General features: G+C 33.9%; 4 protein-coding genes and 1 non-coding gene across 8 annotated transcripts; 3 read left to right on the top strand and 2 right to left on the bottom strand.

The window, feature by feature from the left end:
- Window positions 1-93: 93 nt before the first annotated feature.
- On the top strand, window positions 94-10,593 carry LOC110824161 (methionine--tRNA ligase, chloroplastic/mitochondrial-like). The gene is made up of 12 exons (XM_022054721.2): window positions 94-514; window positions 900-1,043; window positions 1,160-1,309; window positions 1,634-1,801; window positions 2,389-2,513; window positions 2,781-2,874; window positions 4,064-4,162; window positions 8,654-8,834; window positions 8,911-9,026; window positions 9,591-9,746; window positions 10,050-10,178; window positions 10,285-10,593. Exons 1-12 carry the CDS (start codon window positions 182-184, stop codon window positions 10,444-10,446), a joined length of 1,857 nt encoding a protein of 618 aa, XP_021910413.2. The 5' UTR covers window positions 94-181; the 3' UTR covers window positions 10,447-10,593.
- Window positions 10,594-11,135: 542 nt separating this feature from the next.
- Window positions 11,136-14,935, bottom strand: LOC110824250 (UDP-glucuronic acid decarboxylase 6-like). Of its 4 annotated transcripts, none has more exons than XM_022054826.2 (13): window positions 14,794-14,935; window positions 14,111-14,206; window positions 13,650-13,736; window positions 13,467-13,554; window positions 13,228-13,319; window positions 12,931-12,995; window positions 12,762-12,850; window positions 12,431-12,508; window positions 12,213-12,306; window positions 12,004-12,070; window positions 11,858-11,921; window positions 11,741-11,781; window positions 11,136-11,583 (listed from the first exon to the last, which is right to left on the bottom strand). In XM_022054826.2, exons 2-13 carry the CDS (start codon window positions 14,180-14,182, stop codon window positions 11,398-11,400), a joined length of 1,023 nt encoding a protein of 340 aa, XP_021910518.1. In that variant the 5' UTR covers window positions 14,183-14,206; window positions 14,794-14,935; the 3' UTR covers window positions 11,136-11,397. The 4 variants fall into 4 exon arrangements, with proteins under 4 accessions (XP_021910518.1, XP_021910517.1, XP_088069061.1 ...); XM_022054825.2 differs by having other exon boundaries at window positions 14,772-14,922; XM_088212935.1 differs by lacking the exon at window positions 14,794-14,935 and adding an exon at window positions 14,684-14,707.
- Window positions 14,936-17,264: 2,329 nt separating this feature from the next.
- LOC110823925 (Oligosaccaryltransferase) lies at window positions 17,265-23,168 on the top strand. The gene is made up of 2 exons (XM_022054427.2): window positions 17,265-17,396; window positions 22,748-23,168. The coding sequence occupies exon 2, from the start codon at window positions 22,748-22,750 to the stop codon at window positions 22,859-22,861; it is 114 nt and encodes a 37-aa protein (XP_021910119.1). The 5' UTR covers window positions 17,265-17,396; the 3' UTR covers window positions 22,862-23,168.
- Window positions 17,811-17,883, top strand: TRNAR-CCG (transfer RNA arginine (anticodon CCG)). Its single transcript has one exon. It is a non-coding gene; the product is annotated as a tRNA-Arg (tRNA).
- Window positions 23,169-24,159: 991 nt separating the features above from the next.
- Window positions 24,160-25,545, bottom strand: LOC110823929 (CASP-like protein 4C2). The gene is made up of 3 exons (XM_022054431.2): window positions 25,030-25,545; window positions 24,666-24,801; window positions 24,160-24,577 (listed from the first exon to the last, which is right to left on the bottom strand). The coding sequence occupies exons 1-3, from the start codon at window positions 25,257-25,259 to the stop codon at window positions 24,353-24,355; spliced, it is 591 nt and encodes a 196-aa protein (XP_021910123.1). The 5' UTR covers window positions 25,260-25,545; the 3' UTR covers window positions 24,160-24,352.
- Between the last annotated feature and the right edge of the window lie 483 nt (window positions 25,546-26,028).

The following is a 26,028-nucleotide window of genomic DNA, read 5'->3' as shown; positions in this document are numbered from 1 at the left end:
CATTAAAATTACCCTTCTGTCCAACATTTTGTTAATAGAATTGGGGGTATTATGGTAATTTTAAACATTATATTGTAATTTGTTTTTAATTTTTTTTTAAAATGTGCAGCATTCTCGTTTATTATTGGAAAACGGAGGAGATTAGAGGAAGAGTAGGCAATATCTTCAATCGTTGCAGAATATGGCTGCGAGGATAAACTATTCGATACAGAATAGCCTCTGGTTGTTAAACCCTCTGCATAATTCATCTAGTTTCCGAGCAACCCACTTCAAGAATCGCCTCAGTTTCCCTCAAAGTTTTCTGCTTTCATCTTCATCTTCTTCGTTCTATCCAAAACGAGCCGTGTACTGCACTTGCAGGAGCACCGGGGATAATGACGGGACCGATAATCTCCATGGAAGTGCAGTTGGCGATCCTTTTGTCCTCACTACTCCATTGTATTATGTAAATGCTCCTCCCCACATGGGCAGTGCCTACACTACCATTGCTGCTGATGCCATTGCTCGCTTCCAGGTATTCTTAATTAGATCCTGGTTTTAATGTGTGCTTTTCTTTTTTGTTTGTTTGATGGATTCTTTGTCTTTCTCTTGATGGATTAATAGAATTTATCTATTGGGGTTATAATTTTGTTTGCATTAAGTTTTGGTTTCATGGTTGTCCTGTAATCCTAATCCTTATTGATCTTCAAAAAGGAAATTGAATGTTTAAGTTTGTCTCAAAAGTGAAATTGACGTTAGAAAATTTTGGTTGGCGTTTCTTATTCAATTTAGTTGATTCTCATCATAAAAAATTCTTAATCAATTGAGTTGATTCATTTCAAGAAAAAATGCCAGTGTGTTAGTTTTTAGCTCATTTATTTATTTAAGTTTTTTTTTCCCCTTTATTTCTTTTGGTGCAGAGGCTCTTAGGCAAGAAAGTTATATTTGTTACAGGTACAGATGAGCATGGGGAGAAGATAGCTACTGCTGCTGCTGCTTGTGGGGCCAGTCCTGAGCAACACTGCGATGTAGTATCTCAAGCTTACAGGACGCTTTGGAAAGATGTAGTTTATTCTTACCACATTGATTTGTTCTCTTATCTGAGCAATTACGTTTTGAATGTTCTAGTTTCTGTTCTTATTAAAATTTTAGTTTATCTTCCTTTTAATGTTGATTTCAGTTAGATATTGCTTATGACAAGTTCATTCGAACAACTGACCCAAAGCATGAAGCAATTGTAAAGGAATTCTATTCAAGGGTCCTTGCCAGTGGTGACATCTACCGGTCTGACTATGAAGGACTTTACTGTGTTAACTGTGAGGAGTATAAGGTGAGGCTGTCTCTTCTTTGCTTCTTCTGCCTGAGACCTATGATTAACACATGTTTGTAATAATGCTTTTGTTATGATAAGTAGGGTGATTTTCTTTTGTTCGTCGTCTTTAATAGTGACCTTAACTTAAGTAATATATGTTTAGAGTTATAGCTTTAGCATCTCTGTTAATGTTGTTTTTCAATTCAACATAAAAGGTTATATGCTGCGTACTCATCTTTAAGTTTGTGTGTATTTCCTTAATTCTTTGAAAAAGTTTAGACAGATCCCTTTCTGTTACTCACTGGGGCAAAGCATGAGCTTCATGAATTCTATATACTGCAGGATGAGAAAGAGCTGCTTGATAATAGTTGTTGCCCTGTTCATCGAATGCCATGCGTTTTGCGAAAAGAAGATAATTATTTCTTTGCTTTGTCAAAGTATCAACAATCACTGGAAGAAACTTTGGTACAAAATCCTGGTTTTGTGCAGCCATCTTTTCGTTTCAATGAGGTGAGACATTGCTGAATTCTTTCATCTCATTGATTATATTTTATTCTTTTCCTAATGGTAGTTTAATATTCTTTTAATCTCCAAATATGATTTTGTTAAGACTGTCTATATATTATTTGGAATGAGCATTACTATCTTTCAGGTCAGCTGTCAATTTAGGTAACTTTAAGTTTCTTGTATATAATTGTAGGTAGTGTCTAATAACAAACTTGATACCTACCAATGAAGGTGAAATGAATTGGTAAACTCTCCTAACTCATTGTCAAAATCAAAAAATTGTTATTTGAAGAGTTCTCTTCTTCAGTACTATTGCTGTGATTGCTACAGTTTCATCTAATACACTGTTGTAATATTCTCAAGCTGAGGTTTTTGCTGTCTGTATATGCTCATTATAAGTCCAGTTTTTCTTTTTATTTCCAAAAAAAGTCCAGTTTTTGGTTGTAACCTGAGGGGCCATACAAAATCTAATTCTATTGTCTTTTGAGCAATTTAAGTCATTTGAATATGTTGTTAGTATTCAGTTATAATTTCCTTTGACTATCATTTTATCCAAAAACCCGTTTCTCCTAATTAGCTGTTTCATTTAGGTGCAAAGTTGGATCAAGAGTGGCTTGAGAGACTTTTCCATTTCCCGAGCTTCGGTGGATTGGGGTATTCCAGTTCCTAATGATGATAAGCAAACCATATATGTTTGGTTTGATGCTTTACTAGGGTATACTTCTTTATGCACTATTTGAACCATATAGTTCCATGTCTAAGCTTGATACAGCATGATGTGTTTAATTTATGGTTAGGATACTGTCTTTTTCTCTTAATCGCTGCATGCAACGGCCATATTACTTACCAGAATTTAGCAGCTGATTGTTGAATATGTATGTATCTTCCTGGTTCATTTGTTACCACATTACTAAGATGGCTTAACAAAATTTCTGCAAATAATTATATCCATGTTTTTTTTTCCTGTGTTTGCTTGAAACAGTTATATATCAGCTCTATTAGAGGATAAGGAGCCACACAATTTAGAGAGTGCCATTTCTTCTGGGTGGCCAGCCTCACTGCACTTGATTGGCAAGGTACAGTACTACTCTAATATTCCTAAAGGACTGTTTCCCTAAGTTAAAGAAACAAAAATGACATCATGATATAGCAAAATGCTTGGTTGCTTTTTACTCTGTTGGGTTCTATTTGATGATTCGCTCAAATGCATCATTCAAAATTATAACCTGGGACATGGTCCTCAAAGTTGATTCTTTGGAAAATCCTTGTGATGAAGTCTAATTCATTCCATTTGAGATCTTTCCAAATTATATATAGTGATGCAGGGCAAAGTGGTTAAACTAACATGTCCTGTAAAAAGCTTAGAAATGGAGAAAATTTAGGTGAGAAACAGAGAAATAAAGATAGGCTAGAGTAAATTAGAGATCAAGGTAAAGAGAAATATAGAGAGGAGACGACTGAACGAGACAGATTAGACAGAAGAATAATTAAAAGAACAAGGACAGAAATAACAGGGAATAAAACCTTAACAAAGAAATTCTCAATTTATTATTGTTTATTATCTTTGTTGGTTTCATTGGTCGTTGCAAAGACATTGATTACAAAGAATATGAACAATTATAAAAGAAAAAGTTAATTCCTATGATACTTAATGTACCTAAACAGGGAACTGAAATATTATAATATCCAAATAAAGCTAAACAACTAATGACTTAAAAATACGGAATAAGAACAACTATTGCAAAATAAAAAAAATTACTTGTAATCAATGTCTTTGCAACGAACAATAATACTTAATGTACCTAAACAGGGAACTGAAATATTATAATATCCAAATAAAGCTAAACAACTAATGACTTAAAAATACGGAATAAGAACAACTATTGCAAAATAAAAAAAAATTAATTAAAAATTTGTTCTAAAATAATATCTTCTTGTTCTGCATTAACTAAACTCAATTCCTGTAATTTGTGCTAAAATATTTTGTTAGAACCCAATGGTGCTTATTGTAAATACTAGTTACCTTTTGCTTATGTTGGCATGCCTGAGTGTATAAACGCTAGGTAATGAACAGACCCATACTTCATTGTCATAACCGATATTGGCTCTTGTTAGCTATAAATTTACATAAAAACATTGGAAGTTAATGTATGAGGTAGACCACTTTTTAGAGTTCATAGGTGGATAAGCAAGACGAAAATGTTAATAAAGGTGTGTGTTTTTCTTGAATGGCTCTTTTCTTTGCTTATTCTTATTATTCTGCAGGATATTTTACGTTTTCATGCTGTCTATTGGCCGGCTATGCTCATGTCTGCTGGATTAGGCCTTCCTAAGATGGTGTTTGGCCATGGATTTTTGACAAAGGTATTTAAGCATGACCTAACTTACAATATAGTTCAATTTTGAAGTATGTTAGTACTTTGAAAAATCAAGTCTATTAAAAACAGAGGAGAGAAATTTTTCACTATATTCTTATGATTCTCTTTGTGTATATATATACTAGTTACTTATATATGGAAGTAATTTTACATGGTTTTGAAAGATAGAAGCAAATAATCAATTTCATCTTAATGCAGAAAAGATATGGAAAAGGAAAGTAAAGATTTCTGGTTTTATGAAAGTGTATTTTGACTATAGTGGTAAATAAGCAATTCTCCCACTCAAGATGCTGTACAGATATTTCACTTGCCGATCTTGCAAATCAGTCCGTATAATTGTTTACTGTCTTTATTGAAGACATCAGGTTGCTGATCTCCAGAATTCACATGGTATATGTTTAAGATACCAAAGTAATTCACGTGCACCCTGTGCCATTCATCTGTATTCAGCCTTTGCACTAAACTTGGCCACTGTCAGCTGCTTTTAACTCTTCCAAGTTACCAAATTACCTTCTACAAATGTGCAATAACCGACGTAGATCTCCTAGTTGCGGAAGTTAAAATCATCAGTATTAGAGTGAGAATCAGGAGTAGTATTGAACTAACCAAGTGGTTCTTTAGGAACCTTGTGTTTGTAGGAATAAGTTATCAAGTCGTCCTCATATTGTCTACCACAATTTAGATTGTTTGTGCTGTCATCCTTATCACTAGTGGCAGAGTCAAGAATGGTTATAAGTGAACTCAATGCTTGAGAGAGAAAAGTTCATATAATTCACTTACGGTTTTTGTCAAAAGCAATATCTAACTGCTCTTCTGCCAATGTTGAAGGAATTTCCAGCTGGAACGAGAGGAACTAAAGGGTTTTTGAGGGTGCTGAGTCTAATTTTTATAGATTTAATTATAACCAAGACTAACCTTTTGATCATGGGTCATCCATTTTATTCTGGTGAGGATCTTGGGACATAATAGATATTTAGATAGCTCTATAAATACTTGTGTTGCACTTCTCGGTGCTCTTGGATATAGTTCATATTGTATTTTCAGGAAAAAAACTTACATCTTTGTTTTATTCAGTCTCCCCTTGAAGAGGTAACTGGAAGAAAGAGAAATATGATTCAAATTCCTAAAAGATGATATCCATACTAATAAGTGTTCTTGTAGTGAGAGGATTATGGCATTTATAACTTTTTCGCAGAACAAAATACCCAATAGAGACACACTTAGAGCCTAAGATTCTAACTTTCTAAGCCTTATCTTATGAACACAACAAAAACACACCCTCAAGAGGGATGATATTTGTCCCCAACAAAACTTCCAAGAGATTTTTAAACCCAGTGTTTACGGCAAGATACAATTGGTAACACGGGCCACTGTTATGATTGCACCCCACCCCGCCCCCACAAATAAGGTTGTGGAACATTCATAGGGAATATGAGAATTCTGGCAACTTCTAATAAACACCTGTTCTTTCTTTAGCAATCCCATTTTGAGCTCTAATTGACATAGCTGGTCTTGTTCACTATCGTGATGTCAAGATGCCCAGGAAAGACATCATCAATGTATTTTGTTCCATTGTCAGCATGAAAGATTTTGACTTTTACATCAAATTGTGTTCAAACCATTTTTGTTGAATAACTTAAAATAAAAAAAAGACTTTGTCTTTAACATGCAGCAGATAACCTCAAGTCATTCTCATGCTGTTGGGGATCCTAAGCACAAATGGTTCGGAATTAGTTAATTCTATTTTAGGTAATTAGGGTTGTTTTTATGTGTTCATGAATATTGGATAGGTTTTATATGGGTTGTATATGGGAATAAATTTCATCAACTAGTTGTTAAAGTTGACCAAGTCTAGGAAGATAAGATATGAAAGTTGTGGAAGTTTTTTCATAAGCAGGGTAACAGTTTTTGTTGACAAGTTTTAGCAGTTTCTAGACAGTTCTAGCAGTAACTGTTTTTAGCCAAGAACAGAAAACTGTTTTTGTAATTTCTGCTGTATAAATTCCTATTTCTGGTCTATGAAAAGTATGGAAGGAAATTAGTAGAGTTGTTGAGTACTTATTTACTCAAATCTTTGAGTTCTCTCTTAACAAATCCGACTTTACTCCAGAGTAGGTAGAGGTCGGAGAACTCAGAACACTCGAAACTTTATGCAGATTTTCATATTAATCGTCTCATAACTAGATCTATCAGTTGGGATCATAAATGTTCCCAAATTAATAATATTGACAAACTATCTATAACTAAGTAATTACTCAGTTTTTAGTAGTTTATTTATTTATTTGTTTATTTATTTTCAAAATTTGAGTTTTAAGAGTTTTTTGGTATTCAGTGGTCCAGACTGAAAACTGGACAGTACTAGGCTGTATGTCATGGATCTACTATTACTAAACTGAGGACCGAACCGACATTATTTGGTCCCAAACAATTGGGTTTTTCAATCTAGACCAGGAAATGAACACTCCAAAGTAGGACGAATATCAAAGTGAATAATCATGCAAGAAACATGACTCTTATTAATAAGAGTTTTAAAAGTTTTTTGGTATTCAGTGGTCCAGACTGAAAACTGGACCGTACTAGGCTGTATGTCATGGATTTACTATTACTAAACTGAGGACCGAACTGACATTATTTGGTCCCAAACGATTGGGTTTTTCAATCTAGACCAGGAAATGAACACTCCAAAGTAGGATGAATATCAAAGTGAATAATCATGCAAGAAATATGACTTATTAATAACCATAGATAAGGGGGTCATGTGTGTCTTACAAACTTGCTCACATCCAAGACAAGCAATTCTGAATTGCAATTTTTAAACATTCTAGAATAAGACGTTTTTAGAATTATATATGCAATTGGGTAACTTGTTGATTACAGGATACAGATTCTTTAACCATACTTGGGTACTAGAAGAGATAAGAGAGTCATGACCCTACACCAACACATAGAGCCTTGCAGTTGACTATAGCCAATCCTTTCCCTGTTTTCCTTTCTCTTTCTCCACAAGCACCTATTACAAAAGAAGAAACAGCAATAATCGGTCACTAACAGCTTGACTTCTCTCTCTCTCTCTCTTAGTCACACAACAGTTTTAACTTCTCTCTCTCTACAAGAACTCAAGTCAGCTATTTTTACTCACCAATAAAACTTGCCACAACCACAATCACTGATCGAAGAAAGGTCAGTTCTCTTTGTTGACAGATAGGCTTAACAAGCAATTATCTCCCTCCATAAACATGTGACTTTCTCTGTCTAAAACAAGGCAGATGCGCAACCAACACCTGAATATAATGTGCTCAATATAGAGATGAAGGAGCTCAATCATGTCTGTCACTGAGTTCAGATGTGGGTGGCTGAATCAATTCTGTCACACAGAGAAGAGAGAGCCTGAGTTGATTGGGTCTGTTACCGAGTTCAGATGTGAGACCTTTCCAGATTTATTTTTCTCTCTTCAGGGACCACTGATCTGATAAAACACGTGATACGAGTTTGATTGCATTTGCACCTTAGGAAAGGGGGATGATCAAAGTCTAAACCCATTTCAAATAGTGCAAGGCCCTGTGGGTCCATCGTGCTCACTGTTAGAAGAGGTCTCTTATTGAGAATGGGTAGTGATCATAGGTTTAGCATCTATACCATGTTGAAAACAGAGGAGAGAAAGATTTTTCAGTATATGCATGTGGTTATCTAGAAATATATATATACTAGTTATCTATACATGAAAATGAACATATATAGTTACAAAATTAAGGGCAATCAAGGATTTACATCTTAATGAGGAAAGGTAACAGAGAGAAAGTAAATATTTCTGGTTTATGCAGTATATTCTGATTATAATTGTAGACAGTAGACATTCAACATTGCCAAAGGATCCTATTAGTAATGTTAAAACCATTTCTATATTCTTATCATAACCTTGACATATACAGAACATATGCTAGTTATTCTTTGTAGAATTCAATTGTAGGGGGTTTGAAATTGAAGTAATTGAATTTATCATGATCTGAATGGGAAGAACATAAGAGTTTACTTGATGTGAGTTCTAAATGGTAAAATTGATTCAGTTCTATGTTGCTGCATGTTCATATTTTTACAATATTTACATGTCATAGGGCATTCTGATGATCCCTATAGTCAGCAAAGCGATCAAAAAAGAACAAATCTAGTTTCTTTTCCTATGCTTGGTGCAAATAGGTCAACCATAGGGTTACATTAGGTCCCAGGTTAAAAATTGCCTTATCAGGATGTAAAAGTCAATCTCTAAAATAAAATTGTTAGCACATTTTGAGTAGTTGTTTCTCATATATATGACTATATGATATGCAACTACAACTTTGTGAATAGGAATCTTTTCTTAATGCCTGCAAATTCAGTTTGGCTATGGTCAAGCAAATAAATAGATCGTTTCATTTTTTCTTTCCTCATATATACCTAATTTTATTTCCTGCAACATTGATTTTTATTTTGAAAATTATAGGATGGCATGAAGATGGGGAAATCACTTGGTAATACACTTGAACCAAATGAATTGGTTCATAAATTTGGGCCTGATGCAGTCAGGTATTTCTTCCTCAGGGAGGTGGAATTTGGAAATGATGGGGATTATTCAGAAGATCGTTTTATTAACATTGTCAATGCACACCTTGCTAATACAATAGGTATGATTTACTAAAGTTTTGGGTGGATAGTTACTGATTCTATGGACACATGCAATGTTAACTTATTTCTATGCAGGAAATCTTCTTAACCGTACTCTTGGGCTTCTTAAGAAGAACTGCCAATCAACCTTGGTCGTTGATTCAGCAAGTGCAGCTGAAGGAAATCCTTTCAGAGTTACTGTGGAGAAGCTGGTAAGATTTCAATGACATTTCTGTTGCCATATGTGTGCTTTGGGTACGTAGATCTTAGATAAATTAGTCTACTCTTTCCTGTCCTGATCATTGAACCAGACATTAGTTGAATGAATTTACATAAAAATGTAATTTTTCTCAATTATTTGGATAAGCACTTTCACCCTTTTACTGGCCATGAGACCTCAATTTTCCACAGATATGCTTATAATACTAGAAATGTACTGATGATTGTGGAAGTTCTATTAATTATCATTTATTCCTAAATGTAATTGTGGTCTTGACACATTTTGCAAATTCACTGTTGAATGTTTTGGTAAATTAGCTGAGAAATTCTGATGTTTCCAATTGTCAATATCCTACTTACAACTTAGCTGACTCGAATGAATAGAATCTCCTCTGGTAAATATTTTTCATCGTTTTTAGGCATTTGTAGGCATTTGAGATCAATTTATTTCCTTCCCTCTCCCAATCTACTCTTTTCTTTTGGTTCTTTTTGCACTCAACAGCTAATGGCATCTTATGGAAGATGATATTTTTTCTTTTTTCCTTGTATTTCTATAGGTGGAAAAAGCTCGTGTCCAATATGAAAACCTCTCAGTATCATCTGCTTGTGAGGCTGTACTTGAGATTGGTAATGCTGGCAATACGTACATGGATGAGCATGCACCATGGTCTCTTTTTAAGAAAGGGGGTGATGCTTCTGAAGCCGCAGCAAAGGTTTTTTTTTTATTAAAAATCTTTGTTCATTCTATTTGATATATATATATATATATATATGTAATTTACTATAACTAAAATTTGAAAAATATTCTTTTCCCAGTCAATCATCAATTCCAAATCCACTGCACTTACCATCTATTACCTTGTTCATGGAAGCCTGGGGCTAGGGAAAAACTTGTTGCTCATAAGCATAGAAGAGATGTTCTTGATCATGATTGTGTAACAAAAAATTGTCTGTCAAGTAGTAGTCCCACATGCCCTGTTATTTCTAAGATCATTCTCTTTTTTGGTTTTGGGCAGGATCTTGTTATTATACTGGAAGCAGTGAGGATTATTGCGATAGCTTTGTCTCCAGTCACCCCTGGCTTATCATGGCGAATATATTCACAGCTAGGCTACACGAAGGACCAGTTTAACGCTGCAGCCTGGGTCTCTTTCCCTTGCCTTTTTTGAATCTTGAATCTATATTTACCTTATACCTTCCTGATTTTCAAGTAATTGTTCGTTGACTTCGCTGTTCTTATTTAAACTGCAGAGCGAGACAAGGTGGGGTGGGCTAAAGGGTGGTCAGGTCATGGCTCCACCCAAACCAGTGTTTGCAAGGATTGAACAAGGAGCAGAAACAGAAGCTGATGGAGTAGTAGCCAAGAAGGTTGTTAAAAACAAGGAGAGAATACCTCAGGCTCAAGAAGCTTAAGAATCCAATTTTAAACGGAATTTGTTGGAAGCTAAATATTCTGTCTATATAATCGCTCAATTTAGAACCCTAAATTAAGTTTTTCATATAGCAACTTGGAAACATTGTAACTAATAATATATCAATCCAAATTGATGTTTTCTTATAGCAACTTGGCCCTTTTTGCTTTTTAGTTGACAGTGTTGCCGGTGTGTGAAAAATTGTAATTGCTTTGAAATTGTCTGATCCAATTACAGCCTTGAAAAAAAAATCTAACAGTTCAAGCTAGTAAGACTTCTCTTATAAATTAGGTCCAGAGTTTAATTTCTTTAGAATTAGGTTGCGAGTATTCTTCTTTCTCGAGAGAGAGGAGATTGTGATCTTCCTAGTTTTGACATATGTTTTAGTTTTAGGTGGATCAGAAAGAACATGAACTCTCCTCATCTCATATGTTGATTTTGAATTCCTTCATCTATCATCTAGATCTTTTAAAACAACAATCCGAGTCTTGCGTTGAGTGCAAAAACACAAGCCGGCATCACTCAGTTCACCACAATTCTCTAATTTGGTTTGACTACCCTGATTTTGTCATATATTGCTCTGAAAGTTTTGGAGTAATTTGTTTTGCTTGAATCCATCCAATTCAAGTGGGAAAATGTTTCCACGGTGTTACAGATGCTAGATGATTTGATTGATAAATAAATTCCTCATTCAAACTAAGGAATCTGCATTTCTTCCAAAGAGACCAAAAAGTGAAGATAATCAAAGAATTGTGCTACCGAAAGAAGCTTCAGTTTTGTGTTTTCAAACAAAATACATTTAAAAATGATATCTTCCTGTATTCTTTACTGTTACAGAATACAAGCCTAGGACATTTATTGTAACTAATAGCATATGATATCGGAGAGATGTTGTCATCGTCCATGTAAGCTTTGATATCAAGCATTTTTTCTGTGGAACTGTGATGAAAGTTTAGTTCTTCTTTGGAATACCAAGCCTCCTCCGAAAATCTTCCTCCATGAGAGCAAGGCCATCTCGCAGTTTGACCTTTGGTTCCCATCCCAGAACCTCCTTTGCCTTTGAAATAACTGGCTTCCTCTGTCGAGGATCATCTGGAGTGTTTTCCACCATTGTAATCTTCACATCAGGATTTATAAGCTGCAACCAAGGGGATCAAGCTTTTCAGTTTCAGACATGCACATGTGATGGAATCTAATTATTTCTGCCGGAGAGATTCTATCGGAAAGAAATGAAGAATGATAAAATTCTAGATCATATTTGTAGCATACAGAAGCTAGATGCATGAATATCTGACCTCTTTAACATTCTCTGCAAGTTCAGTCATTGTAAATTCACCTGCAATGAAAAGCTCAGATTAATTCTTGGTAGCTGGAAACAAATTCTAATTATGAGCCCACAACTGTGTAATGACCTGGATTCCCAATGTTAATTGGCCCAGTGTCGTTTCCCTCCATTAGCCGAATAAGACCATCAACCTTAAACATTTAGATGGCAAAGTTAAGAACCAGTAAGTATGTCAGCACAAGAGAACCAGCCACACAAGAAGCTCTTGAATACCATATCAGAAACATAACAGAAACTCCGGGTTTGTGTTCCAGGTGCCTGTACCGTCAAAGATTCCCCACTGCAGAAATTAAGGGCACAAGTGATGGGATAATCAAGAAATAAAAGAAAGGAAGGCCACAATCAAAATATAAGGAAGGTGGGGGTTGTAGAATTTTGGCAGCTGAATTCGATGTTCTAGGCGATGTTTTGATAGAGCTTACCGGATAGCTTGGGCAATGAAATTACTGACAACACGACCATCATCAATATTCATGCGGGGTCCATAGGTGTTGAAGATACGGGCAATTCGAATTTCTGTTATTATATCAATATATTCAGACAGAAAAAAGTTTTTTATAGGAAAATATGCATATGCTAAATTAATAGCTGTAGGAGTTCATACAGTGGGAAGCAAAGGTTTAGACCCTGGCTTTCTTACCTATTCCATGCTGCCTATGGTAATCAAACATCAATGTTTCAGCCACTCGCTTTCCCTCATCATAGCAGCTCCTAACTCCTGTAATATTTTATATAACAAGTCAATTTATAATTTACATATGAAGTTTGTTGAATTTAATAGGCATTGCACAAGTTGAAGAGATTGATGCTCCTCATTTCACTAGTGAAATTTATAACATTATAGGAGCAAAGTTGATTAGAACTACATATACTTTTCTAAATTCCATAATTCAATGTATTTTTCTAGCACATATCCCTCACTTTCCTAGTTACTGAAAGTAAGCAATAGATTATTTTTGGAGCAAACATACCAATTGGATTAACATTCCCCCAGTAACTCTCTTTCTGGGGATGCTCAAGTGGATCTCCATACACCTCAGATGTTGATGTGAGCAAGATCCTGAAAACCATATCAGCCCATGAGAAATACAAGAAGACAATCATAAATAGATTTATCAACATTAAGTCATGATCTTAAACCTTGCTCCAACTCGCTTGGCAAGTCCCAGCATATTCAAGGTACCAATGACATTCGTCTTAATTGTCTGTCAAGAAGTATAACAAGTTCAGAAATCAGATACAACTAATTGCTCAATATTAGAAATAATGAGGGAAACAAACGTAAAAGGAGGGAATGGAGAAGAAGCAGAAGGAAGCCACATCAAACAGCCATTTTCCCTTTACATTGAGAAAAATATCCCAATGATATCTTGGTTACCATTCGCTGAACATGACTTTGAATATTCTTCAAATGATGTTAATCAAAGATGTGGATACCTTTACAGGGTTATATTTGTAGAAGATTGGAGAGGCAGGGCAAGCAAGATGATAAATCTGATCCACCTCAACTAGTAATGTCTCCGTGACATCTGCATGAAAACAGAAGGGACAAAAGATTAAGAGGCGAGGAAATATAAGGCAAAGTAGATAGGCATCTGGATGCTAACAAAGTAAATATTTGTGGATGTCAAAGAATCATGATGTATTTGTTTCAAATCTGTAAATAAAGAAAATACCATGGCGGATAAGTTCAAATCTTGGATGACCAATCCATTTTTGCAGGTTCTCTTTTGAGCCAGTGAAATAATTATCAGCAACAATCACCTGGAAGTAAAAAAAGAAAAGTCCGATTCAAAGAAGTCCATGAGGCACATTTTAGACCGAAGAACTATGATCAGTTTACTCTCCGTAGTGCTCACCTCATTCTTTTCATTTTCCATCAACCTGTCCACTAGATGGGAACCAATGAATCCAGCACCTCCAGTAATAAGAATTCTCATGTTAGACTGCACCAATATAGTTTACATTACTAGAGGGAAAACCAGTCCTAATGAATCACAAAATTAATACAGTCATAACGATACAAGAATTTTAAATCTGATTTTTATCATTTTGAGCAAAGCCAGTCAAAAGTTACAATTGATCTCACTTCAAATTCTCATACATCAAAAATCACTATTTCCTTTTCTTTTCTGAGAAATAAAAAATTAATCTCAAAACCTCATAATTTCCTAAAACAATCCAGATTATGTAACTTACTATTTACCACTATCTCATCCATTCACAAAATGACGTTGAACTGCTTAGCAACAGCCAGTAAGTAATGATAGCATAATAAAATTTGAGCAAATGTATCCAAACTTTAAATATATTTAAGTACCTGAAAATATTTAGAAAATCTCAGAGGAGATGGTGTTGGAGGGGGCTTTGCGGTTCCGTTTTCCTTGGCCATTTCTTGAGATCTTTTCTTTAATTCCTGAACCCAAAACAATCAAAACCATAATTTACCACCAAATCATTGGAAACCCAAAAGAGATTACACAAACTGGTACAATTAAATCAAATAAATAAAACCAAAAACCCAAATGCTAATCCCATAAGAGACTCATTAAAAAACGCATCATTTGAGCATAACAGAAACTAACCCAATTCTGAAATGTATACACATCGTTGAATATCCAAACATTATATAGAGCTCTGAAAATATGGAATTGGGATCCAATCCCATACCTCCATTGACCAAAACGGAAGCAAAAACAGTACTATCAAACTCACACCAACTGACAGAGAGAAATCTTCAGAAACAAGAAAAGCAACGCCACACACAGTAACGATAGCTTCACAGAAAAGAAAGTAGACATCACACAACTCTCCATTTCAGATCTGAATGTCTCACAATCACATAAACTTAAACAACCAAAAAAAAAAACCAAAACAGACCCACTTCGTCCACCTTCAAAAGCCACGACTCCTAGTAAGATAACTAGCAATAATACTGCTACATTTTCAAAATCCAAAACAGAAAGAAAGCAAAAACAAACCCAGGCAGTCTCTTTTCCGTACCCTCTTCAAACTTATACGAGACAAAGATTATAGGGAAATGATCAACGATCCTGTACGTTGTAGACCCGTAAGATTATGGGCTTATATACTATGTTAACGTCGTGGTTTTAGAAATAAATGGGAGGAGAGGACCCGCGAAATCAGGAGTTTCTGAATCCGTATTTCAATAAGAGCATGCCACGTCATCTAGTAAAAAATCAAATTCTACCGGTGGTTCACCGTTTTAGGTCCTCCATAGATTTGGTTCTGGTGCGGTTAGTAACATAGTAAAGTGTAATTTTCAACGAATTATACGTCACCACGTGTAATTTGAACTTGGAAATGGTAGTGGTCCTAGTGGATTGGTGGAGAGCTTGGAGTATGGGTGGTCTTTAGAGCAGAGGATAAATATTAATATGTAAACAGAATATTTATTAGCCATTTATTTGCCACGTCGGATAGCGAAGTCTATGATGGGTCTGGGGATCAGCATTATCTGCTGCGTCGGATCCAATCCCATATTACTCTCTTTCTTAAATATCACTCATCGGTAAATTAAATCTATAGATAATATATACGCATATAATTAAGTTATATGTTTATTTGGTCATGGGACTGATAGAAATAAAATTAAAAATATATATACCCCGAGCATAAAATTTAATAAATTTATTATATAGATTAAAATATTTGAAGTCTCGAGTTGAGTATGTTCAACAAAAAAAATATATATATATTTATGTTATAGTAAGCAAAATATAAGAGGTGATAGAGATTGGGTTTGTGAAAAATGAGGATAGTTGGGTAGATTATATCAAAGTTAAAGTCTTAATAAATGTTGGTGATCTATTTATTATTCTCCAATCTTTTTTCTTGCCAAACCTTGCAACCTTAAGCATTGGGTGTGGTTTAAATACAAACTTATCTCCTATTTATGCTTTTATTGTGGTAATTAGATCATGGTAAGAATAATTATTTTTAAAATAAAGCATCCTTTGTTAATTTCCCAATAAGGCTCCGGCTTAAACCTTATGAATCGTATACGAAGATTGGCATAATCACAAATGTAGCTAATCATTGAAAAGTTAGCGATTAAATTAAGTACGATTTAATTCAATAATTTAATTAACTAAGAGCCATTTAAAATTAAGTAAGTTTCTCGATACAATTAATAAATCTAATAATTCTTTTAAATGTATAAATTTAGGGAAGAGCTCCACTACTCTAGAGAAATTTTTTTTTTGAAAATATTAAAAAAAATAAATTATCTATTAGAGGCATTATAAAATATGAGTCACGAGATATCAAGTATATAGAATATTAACATAAGTCAATTAAAAACAAAAGATTGTCGGACATTGAAAATCTTGAAACTCATAAAATAGTAAAAAAGAGAATGGGCCTAACAAAAATCATACAAACAAAATTTGTTTTACTTTTTCATATTAAATACTGTTCTTTTGTTTCATTTACCTCTTAGTGCTTTTATGAGCACAATGGATATACTTATAGTGAAGTTTAGAGGACTAAATCATTATTTCGTATTTTAAAGACTTGAGCCCTTATAAATAAATATAACGTAGATATTGTGTTCCTATATGAAACGAATATAAAGATGGATAAGTTAGTGGGTATTATGAAAAAATTTGCATTTATCATATTCTATCACCATTGACCTCCAAGGGCTCAAAAGATGATTATGTATAGCCTGAAAAAATAAAACCACCTTTGGTTTATTCTAAAATATTATATATAATTATTATTTTTTATTTTAAAATTTTAAATATACTTATGAATTTATAGTTATAGTAGTATTTGATATTTGAAGATTTAGTGAGTAATAATTCACTTTTATGATATTGCTTGACATTTAAAAAATTTATAATTAACAAATTTTCTTTAATTTTAAAATACGAACATAAAGAAAAGATTATAAAATAGTTTTGATTTATTAATAACTTTTAAGAAAAATTTACCTACTATTTTATAATTTTATAAAATTAAATTAATATGAAATAAAAATTACATAAATATGTAAAATTTTATTAAACTAAATAGTATTTTATTTAATAATCATATAATAGTATATATGTGTAATTAATATATACATATCTTTTTAGACAAGTAAAAAAATTATGGTTTTTGTAATTATTTATAACTTTTTCTTGAGAAAGTAATTATTTTATAACTTATTTCAACTTATTTCTCAAATCAAATGTTGTAATTTAATATCGATTAATTTGTATTATTATAATCTATTGATGAATAATTATCTTCTACTAAATATATAGAAGATGGAGATAAAATTGTGTAAGTAAATCTAAATTATTTTCAAGAGTAAAATAACGTATATAAAAAAAAAAAAAAAAAAACGAAAAAACTATTGGTTTCGACATAGTGACCGTGGGGATCCGGGTTCGATCCTAGCGACCACATTGTTACTTCTTTATTTTATAATAAATTGTATTGATAATAAAACCCCTTTTTTTTTCTTGCGTCATTATTATTTTGAATATAAGTGTCACGCACCAGGCCGTTTAACTGAAAGCAGAGGCTCTTACTGCAGCGGCCGGCGTCTTTTCTTACTAGAGATCTGCTTTGGCGTTTTTCTGATTCCCATAAAGGTATGCTCCTGGACGATCTCTTTTTCGATTTTTCGTGCCTCTGTCTATCTCTCCCTTTAGCAGCGTAACTTGCCCTACCCGAGTAGAGTGTACAGTTTCAATGTGTTTTTTCGTTAGAATATTCGAATTGTAAACAAGATATTTTAGTTAATCTCTGTGGGTTTCCTCTTCTTTATGTTGGATTTTCTGGGATATAGTTGTTCATATTTCTTGTAGGATTTTTGATTTGTGGAAATGATAGTGGATTAGATGTCTGTTGGGTTTTCTTTTATTTTTATTGGATTTTCTGTGATTGTTCATTTGTTTGCGAGTTTTCTTTCATTGATGCGATGCCTCGAGCTTTCCATTCCTTGATCTGTTAGGTTTTCTATAGTTTCTGAAGAAATTTTTAAGTTTCTATGGCGTAGCAAATGTGATCGCATAGCGGAGTGGATATCGCGTTAGACTCCGGATCTAAAGGTCGTGGGTTCGAATCCCACTGCGATCGCAGTGGTTCTTTTGTTTTCCTCTTCTCCTCTTCCTGCCATTTTGTTTGTTTCTATATTGTTTTTCTTTTTGTTTCTTTGCAGAAATGGTTTTACTTGATTTATGTGGAAAACGAAGTTTTTGTACCGTCGTACGTTTGACTTTCCTAGTAATAATGCTTGTGGGTTTATCTGCTTCACTTGGTTTGAAGATTGCGTTAAAATATGTAGCAGACAAAATAGAATGTAAGATAATCAGAAGGACTTCTCTCCTTATGGTTTCAACCCTTGTTTTTTCATAATTAACTACTTTTAGGTTCACTTCAATAATCCCAAGGGTTATACTGTCAGTCTAGTAGCACGTGACTATAATGTGGTATCTCTATCTCATGTTATCCCCTTTCTCTTTCAAAAGCGTTATAAACTGTACAAGTGAATGGAGTGCTCCTCTTTAATGCACATTAAAATTGAGAGTAGTTTGATATTTTTACTTTTGCATAGAGCAGCTTCTGCTTCATATATAAGCAGGTAAAGTGATCCATTAAAATAAGCTACAGCATTTCCTTTTGTTCATAATGCCTAAAGCTTATTTCTCTTCTTAGAGATCTTAAAATCTTGCTCACAGTAGCTTTATATGTTGAGAACTTGTCCATACAAACAGGTGCATGCTGCACCACCTCAAGCACTGCAGTGTTCAGGGTTTTTGGTAAAGCTCTGCTATTTAATTGAAATGATCAAGTAGTTTATTTTATTTTTTTGGTCTTAAATTGGTCCATACAGATTGAGATAGATTTTTCCAGGCCATTCAAGTCTTAAATTACTCCTCCTTCACTTTGATCTCCATCTGTGATCCATTCACTTATTTAAAAAAAAAAATTTGTCCTATTCATGAGTTAAAGTAACATTATGTAAATTGTTACTCTGGTATATTTATACTAGGCACTTCAGTTCACTGTATGCAGAGTCAATAGCTTAATAAAATTAAAAATTTACCCTTCAAGCAGCTAAGTTTTTCCTTATTTCTCTGATCCTAGTGTCTCTCTTTTTCCTTCTTCAAACATGGTAACCGCTATCAGTTCACTGGAGGTTATGTTATAGCCATACTGCCTCTCCTTTCATTTTTCTTTTTTCATTTTCTCCCTCCTCTTCACTCACTATACCTCTAATTCTTCTTCTTTTCTTTAGTGTCTCTTTTCTCCTTCGTTTTTCCTCAATCCCCAGTCTTCTTCTCTTTGAAAGCGGGCTACAATTTAACCCCATTTATATTGAGCTCCAAGACCCTAATGAGGACATAGCTCAACCACTGTTGATAACATCATTACTTATCATTTCTTCGAACTGGTTTTGATAATCACTTTGTGTCACATACAATTGATATTCAAGATATAATTGGATTAATGATGCCTTCCATGGAATCATCTTTGTCTTGATCCATGGGCTCTTGTTTTTCGTTCTTGTGCAAATTTGACAAAATCTAATTGTCAAACTAAACAAGAACTAACAACCCAAATCAGAAAGGAAAACAAGAACCACGATCAGCATAAATTGGTGGTCTACTGTATTTTATCACAAACAAAACATGCACACACACACATCAACAAACACTCAAGCAAGTGGTTAGTAATTAATAATTGATATCCTTAAGGATTTCTTCCTGCTTTCCAATTCCACACCATCATCTGTGTGTTGTTAGCCTTATCATTAGTAAAAAGTTATTCATGCATGATCCAGATGTTCAGATAGCAAAGCTTTTTGATTCATTACTATGTCGGAAATTCTTTTTTTTAAACAGAACATGATAGTGCAACCTTCTTCGAGATTTAGTCTCTCCTTTCCTTTTGGGAGATGGTTGAGAGTTTAGTCTTTATATGTGCGTCTCTGTGTTCACCATGATCTTTATGTCTTCTTTTAGCATTTTGGGGATCATTTTCAAATTATTCCGAAGTCTACTCTTGCATTATATTCATCTAGCCCTAATGTTCTTGGATAAATAACACATTGGAGTTATAATGATTTAAGCAAGTTAATTATTTAACAAATAAGTTTGGGGAATTTACCAAAATATAAATATTGTAGTTACAAGTACTGCAACTGGCTTAATATCTTCAGCGCTTCAACTCTCATGAGTTTCTTGTTTGCCTCTATGATATGCTTGCTTTGGTTGTTTGAATCTTTTTAGGTTGTGACTGTTGCTGCTCTTCATTTAGTTTCCTATCACCAATGACTTAATTTCTTCAGTGCCTCCCCCGAACTTTTTTATTCTGCTGTTACCTGCTGTCATGTAGCTCAATCTTGACATTGTATTTGTCTCACTTTCTTTTTACTGTGTTGTTCAAGAACTTCTGCCATACGTTTTTTTGTGCTAGCATCTTCATTCATTCCTTAATTTGTTGCTGTACTAAACTTCCTCGATTTGCTGACTTGCCAATTTGTATTCATCCGTAGTTTTTAAGAAAGTGTGAAGTATGATCATGATTTTATTTGTTTACTGAGTTTCTTCATCTCTATTCTCTCTTCAAAACGATTTTATAAGACTACCTTGCTGGCAGCTTCAGTCCAGTTCACACTTGAATTTTTTCTATGTTCCTTGTTTGGATTGTATTTCTGCTTTTTTGTTGCCTTTATTGCTTCTCATGGATGGAGCATAAAAATGTGGTTTAACATCAACTTCAGAAAGCATTACATGGAGTTTGAAAAACAGTCTGTGTACTTGCACGAGTATGCTTGAGTATAAATCAGTTGAACATTTATCAGGTGGATGGAAGAGGGCTTTTCCAATGAATAAAGAATCCCACTATTTGTTATTCTGTACTTTTTTAAGCGAAGGTTGGTAGGAGATTTTATTGATTGCTAGAGAGAGCATATATGAACCTGGCTGCTAGGAGTTCTTAACCGTTAGTTGCTGGATAGGGAAACCAAGTGTTGGATTTCTTAAGAAGTCTATTTATCACATTTCAAAAAAGAAGTGTATTTATCAATCGAAAAATAAATGAAAGGTACAAGGTCATTAACGTAAAATATTATCACCTTTAACTCTTTAAACAATTAAATATCTTAAAGTCACTTCTTTGTATAATCCCAAAATGCAGTTATATTTTTGTCGATTATGACATTAAATAAATGCGTTTGAAGAATGTGTGAGGGATATAATAAGAATAAGAGATAGGTATACATGTTTTTGTGTCTAATTTTGGGGCACAACTTATATGGGTGGCATGATTTTGAAAAGGTCATTGATGTTCTAACTGAGATGTAAATATTTTGTACATTGGTGGCATCCACTTGGTGCTATATACTTAATACACATTCTTTTTATCTCAAAAAAAAAAGATTAGCCATTTTTTGGCAATTTACCATTTATTAAAATAAATAATATATGTTATATTTTAAAATTCATAATTATTTTACATTAATATTATATTACATAATTATATAGCAAGCATTTATAGAATTTTAATTTATTTTATTATAAAATATAAATGTAAGTATTTTAGATTAGGGTTTCATAACTTTTCTGTCTTCATCAGGCTCCCTTCAATCTTCTTGTAGCCACACACCTAAGCTCAACAGTCAACACCTTCATCCTTCTCCCAAATTGCTACACCTCATAACTGTTTCTTTCTGAAACATCTGTATCTCCATTTGGTTTCCTCATACATCTCCTCTTCTCATCCCGACACCGTTGCACCGTCACAGCTTCATCTTGATCTCAGATTCTCAAGTTCTCAATTTCAACTCTTGAGGTCGGGGATCATGGTATCTATTTATCCCCCCTGTTTGTCCTTATTTTTTTAAGATTATACACATTTGATTAGAAAAATTAAGAGATACAAGTTATCATTCATCATTCTTCTGTCTTCTTTTTTCTGAGGATTCAAGAACTTTTCTGTCACTTTGATTAAGGGCACCAGGGATGAGTTTCTAAGCTAGTGCTGGTTAGTTAATGTAGCTTAGTTATAGGTGATAATTTTGGTTTTGGCTTACTGTGGAGTTGCCCTTTCTCTGTTTCGGGCCTGCTGCAATGTGGTATGCAGCCTAATATCCCTGCACAGAGACCTTAGTTTTGTATGGTATTCTTTGTTGTTTCTTCTAGTTTGTGATTTGATTGTTTTTGGTATAAGTACTTTACGTATGTACTTTTCATTATATCATTGATGTATATTTGCGAATTATGTACCTTTTCATTAATGAAGGAAATTAGAATTTGCTTGGTAGAGGAATTACCTCTTGCTTTAGTGGTGCTATTTATCATGAACATGATGAGTAGATTTTGCCTCTAATAGATGTAGGCTGAAGATATTAAATATGGTGACAATGAACGTGCTTAGTCTTTGTCTGCCAAATGGCTCCAGTTTTCTCCCAGTGCACATGATGCATTGTATCATTTGGTGCTTACACCAGATTTTATGTTTTAGGGATGATTATGTTTTATTTGTATTTGTTGAATGTTTGTAAAAATATTAAATATAAATTAGTTGTGGTTTTAAACACCAGATTTTATGTTCTAGGGATGATTATGATTATGTTTTATTTGTATTTGTTGAATGTTTGTAAAAATATTAAATATAAATTAGTTGTGGTTTTAAACAAATTATTTGTCAAATTTATCAAACTTGAGTTTAAATGGTTAGAGATTCGTTTAATTTCAGCTCTTCACTGAACCCCTTTTTTTTTGTTGGGAAATTGAGTATGCTTTACTCATTGCATCTTGTTCTGAACTTACTGCAAAGCATTATGTTATCCGGAATCTGTTGCCTACAGAATGTTCCTTTGTCATAATTGAACTTTCTGCTGCCCTGTGTGGAAGTTAGGCTGTTAATTTTGTTGTTTTTTGTTTAGTATGTGAATGCGATATTTGAATTCTTTTTTTTTTTTTTGCTCCTGCAGATGATTGACGACGAGACGCTTGGATTTCTGGCCAATTTTCTTGGCATTTTCATATTTGTCTTGGTGATCGCTTATCATTATGTGGTGGCTGATCCCAAGTATGAAGGTAACTGAAAGCCGGTTTTTCATAATCATGTTCAGATGCAGAATACAACTTTTTGATAAAGGAACACTGCCAGCTTCCACTGGCATAAATAAGAACCAAGTTTAGTAACCTTATTAATTATAGGTTTCTGTTTAGTCAATGGACTGAGCTGTTGTCTGGCTATGTCTGCCCTAACTTTTGAAGCCGACATATTATCTTAAATTCTTAGTCAAATTTTCCTTTGTAGCTGTTTACACCCATAGCCTGCCTTGTTATAAACATGATGAATACCTAGACTTTGTATTATTATATTTTTGTAATTTGGTCTTCATTTCACTTTTTGTGGTCTGTTCTTTTCTGCAGTTACAACATGTTATTTTTCCATGACAGAACAGAACTCCATATTTTTTGGTTTTTTCAATTAAAATAAGATTATCATTGATCTATTTGGGATATTAAAATATTTTATTTATATATATATATTGAATTTTTTTAAAACTTATATGTATCTTATTTATAAAAATGCATAAATTAATTAATGATGGAAACAATGGAGTTTGAAAGTTTTTAAAAGTTGTTTATAATTTTGTAATGGAGTGTGTTATTTTTTAAATGAATAAAGGCATGGGCCTTAGCTTTTTATGCCATCTGTATGTTTAATATAAGAAAAAGAAAAAAATTGATAAAATTACAAGGTTTAAACTTCTATAATAAATACATATACTCCAATTTGACTCCCACAAAAAAAAAAAAAAAAAAAATTAATTTTTAAGTAATATATATATTTTTCTTTATGTAATTATAAAATATAAGTAGAAAATAAGTATTACATATACATTTTATATAACGGCTATAAGGCTGGGCTGTGTCTGGGCTGCGCGTCCAGCACTGCACAGACCAATAATATTCCCGTGTTATCATGTATATATATATATATACACACACACACACATTTTTATATATATTAATAAATCAAAATTATTTGTATTATTATAACTTTAAAAAGAAAATCTGTAATTCAGTTTATACTTGAAATATTTTAACTAATTGAATTAATTCATAAATACTCCTCAATTATATTGAATATATATATATCTTGAAAAATTAAATACCAATATAGGAAATAAAATGATCATTCAACCAAACTCTTGTAAATCACAAAAGAGTAGAGAATTAGATTGAATTATTTGGGATATGTGTTTGCCAAAAAAAATCAAGGACGAGAGAATAATCTCTCTCATTCAAAAACTCTATCCTCCCTTTACCCCTAAAAAATATATAATAATTTAAATTACACACCACCCCAACACATCATCATGACAAATACTCAGTACAAATTCCTTTTTTTTTTTAATTTTATTTTAAAAAAAAAGTAGAAAAAGAAAGAGCACTTCCAACATAACCCACGACGTCATGTCAGTCCAAATCACCAAGTAGTGAGCACGGTAATCAACCCAATACCCGCACACACCTTAACAAAAAACCAAAAAAAAAAAACAAGACATTCCCTTCTCTCACTCCTATAGATGAAAGCGAGAGCCGTTTATTATGAAACACACGACCCGGAAACCCGACAGCAGCGAAGATAACCCTATGAACAGGAATCCCCCGAACCCTAACGCTATCGCGATTTCCGATTGCACGCAGAACGCCGGTGACGTCTCCGTACATGTGTTTTCCGCCCTCAGCCGCCTTGCCAGCACAGCTCCCGCAGCGTCTGCTGACAGTAGCAGGTACGCGAACGCCTGTCATATTACCAAAATGCCACCTTCAGGAATTTGAATTTAGATGGATGACTAGAGAGAGAGAGAGAGAGAGAGAGAGATAGAGGACCTGATCGTGGCCGAAGTCGAACCAGACCTGGAGAATTTCAGGGAGGATGGTGGCGTTTCTGGAGATCTCCCAAACAGACTCTGCCATCTCGAAGATAGAGTAGAGAGCTACTATCGTGTTTGCAGCGAAAACTAATCTGCAGTTATTTTGTGGTGGTGGATTAATCTCCAATTTTACCAGGTTCGAGATTTTAAAATCAAATGAATATTAGGCGCCGATACTCAGATTTTTAAAATGATTTTAAAACAGTAAGCTTAATACTTAAATTCCTAGTATTTTCCCTTCTTTTTCTCTTACACCAAACGATGGCGAAATTTCTGGAAAAAAAAAAACACAAAGAAAGAAGAAGCACCGAAAGTAGAACCTGTACTCGTCGAAATCGGACCACCGAGGAGAACTGGAGCCGCGGGAGTTAGTGAGCATGAAAATCGAGGAAGCGAAGGAGAAGCAGAAGGCCGCGAGTCTAAATACGAGAATCAGTGAGTTGAATCGCTTGAGCTTGTGTACCGCGACGGTCGAGTGGAAAGGAGTCTCCGGAATCCTTGGGTGCAGCGAGGGCGTCTCGCCGTTGCGGAGTGGCTGCGGCGAGCGCATGATTGACGGTGACGGTGATGGCGATGTCGCAGAGGGGAAAGAGAAGAAAAGAGAGAGGAGTCATGAGAGGAACGAGGAGGGGAGGGGGGAGGGGGGAGGGGAGTTAGGGTCTGTTAGGATGTGGTTGGAGTCACGGGAGGAGAAAGGAAAGAGGAGGTGTTCATGGGATAAGACTTGCAGAGAAGGAAACGAGAGGGAAAGTGAGTTAGAAAAAAGCAGGGAAAGGAGAAAGAAAGAAAGAAAGAAAGGGAGGCAAAAGGAGAGAGAGAAAAAGTAGATGCTGAGGGAAGGAGAGGAAAAATCTAATAATTTAAATTCTATTATTAATTTATTTACAAAAACAACAAGTGTAATGAATAACATACGAAAAGAGGAATTTTATGGCTGTATGTTATTAGCAATTAATTTTAAGCAATTAATTATTAGAATTTTCATGTTTATTCTTTGTTATTATATCTATTAAATTTAATTATAATAAGATTTATTAATTCAAAATTTTATATTAAAAAGACATATATATATATATTTATGGTCCAACTTTGTCAATTCAAACACCATGGTTTTGATGATAAATTTCACAGTTTATATAAATCTATTAAAAAGTCAAATAAATTTTTTTTATTTTTAATTTTTAAGCTTGATTTTTGTGGAAACCTACAATAATTGTTGAGCTTGCAATTCAACAAATATCATCTTCATTTTCCGTGTCTGACTGAAAATCCTCAGCAACTACCGTCACCACCGGGTGGGTTGAAATGGGAGTGGGGGT

This window comes from Carica papaya, chromosome 2 (assembly GCF_054855325.1).
Source record: "Carica papaya isolate Zhongbai chromosome 2, ASM5485532v1, whole genome shotgun sequence".
NCBI classification, from domain to species: Eukaryota; Viridiplantae; Streptophyta; class Magnoliopsida; order Brassicales; family Caricaceae; genus Carica; species Carica papaya.
The sequence above is the reverse complement of the archived record's forward strand: the minus strand, read 5'-3'. Positions and strand labels throughout refer to the sequence as shown.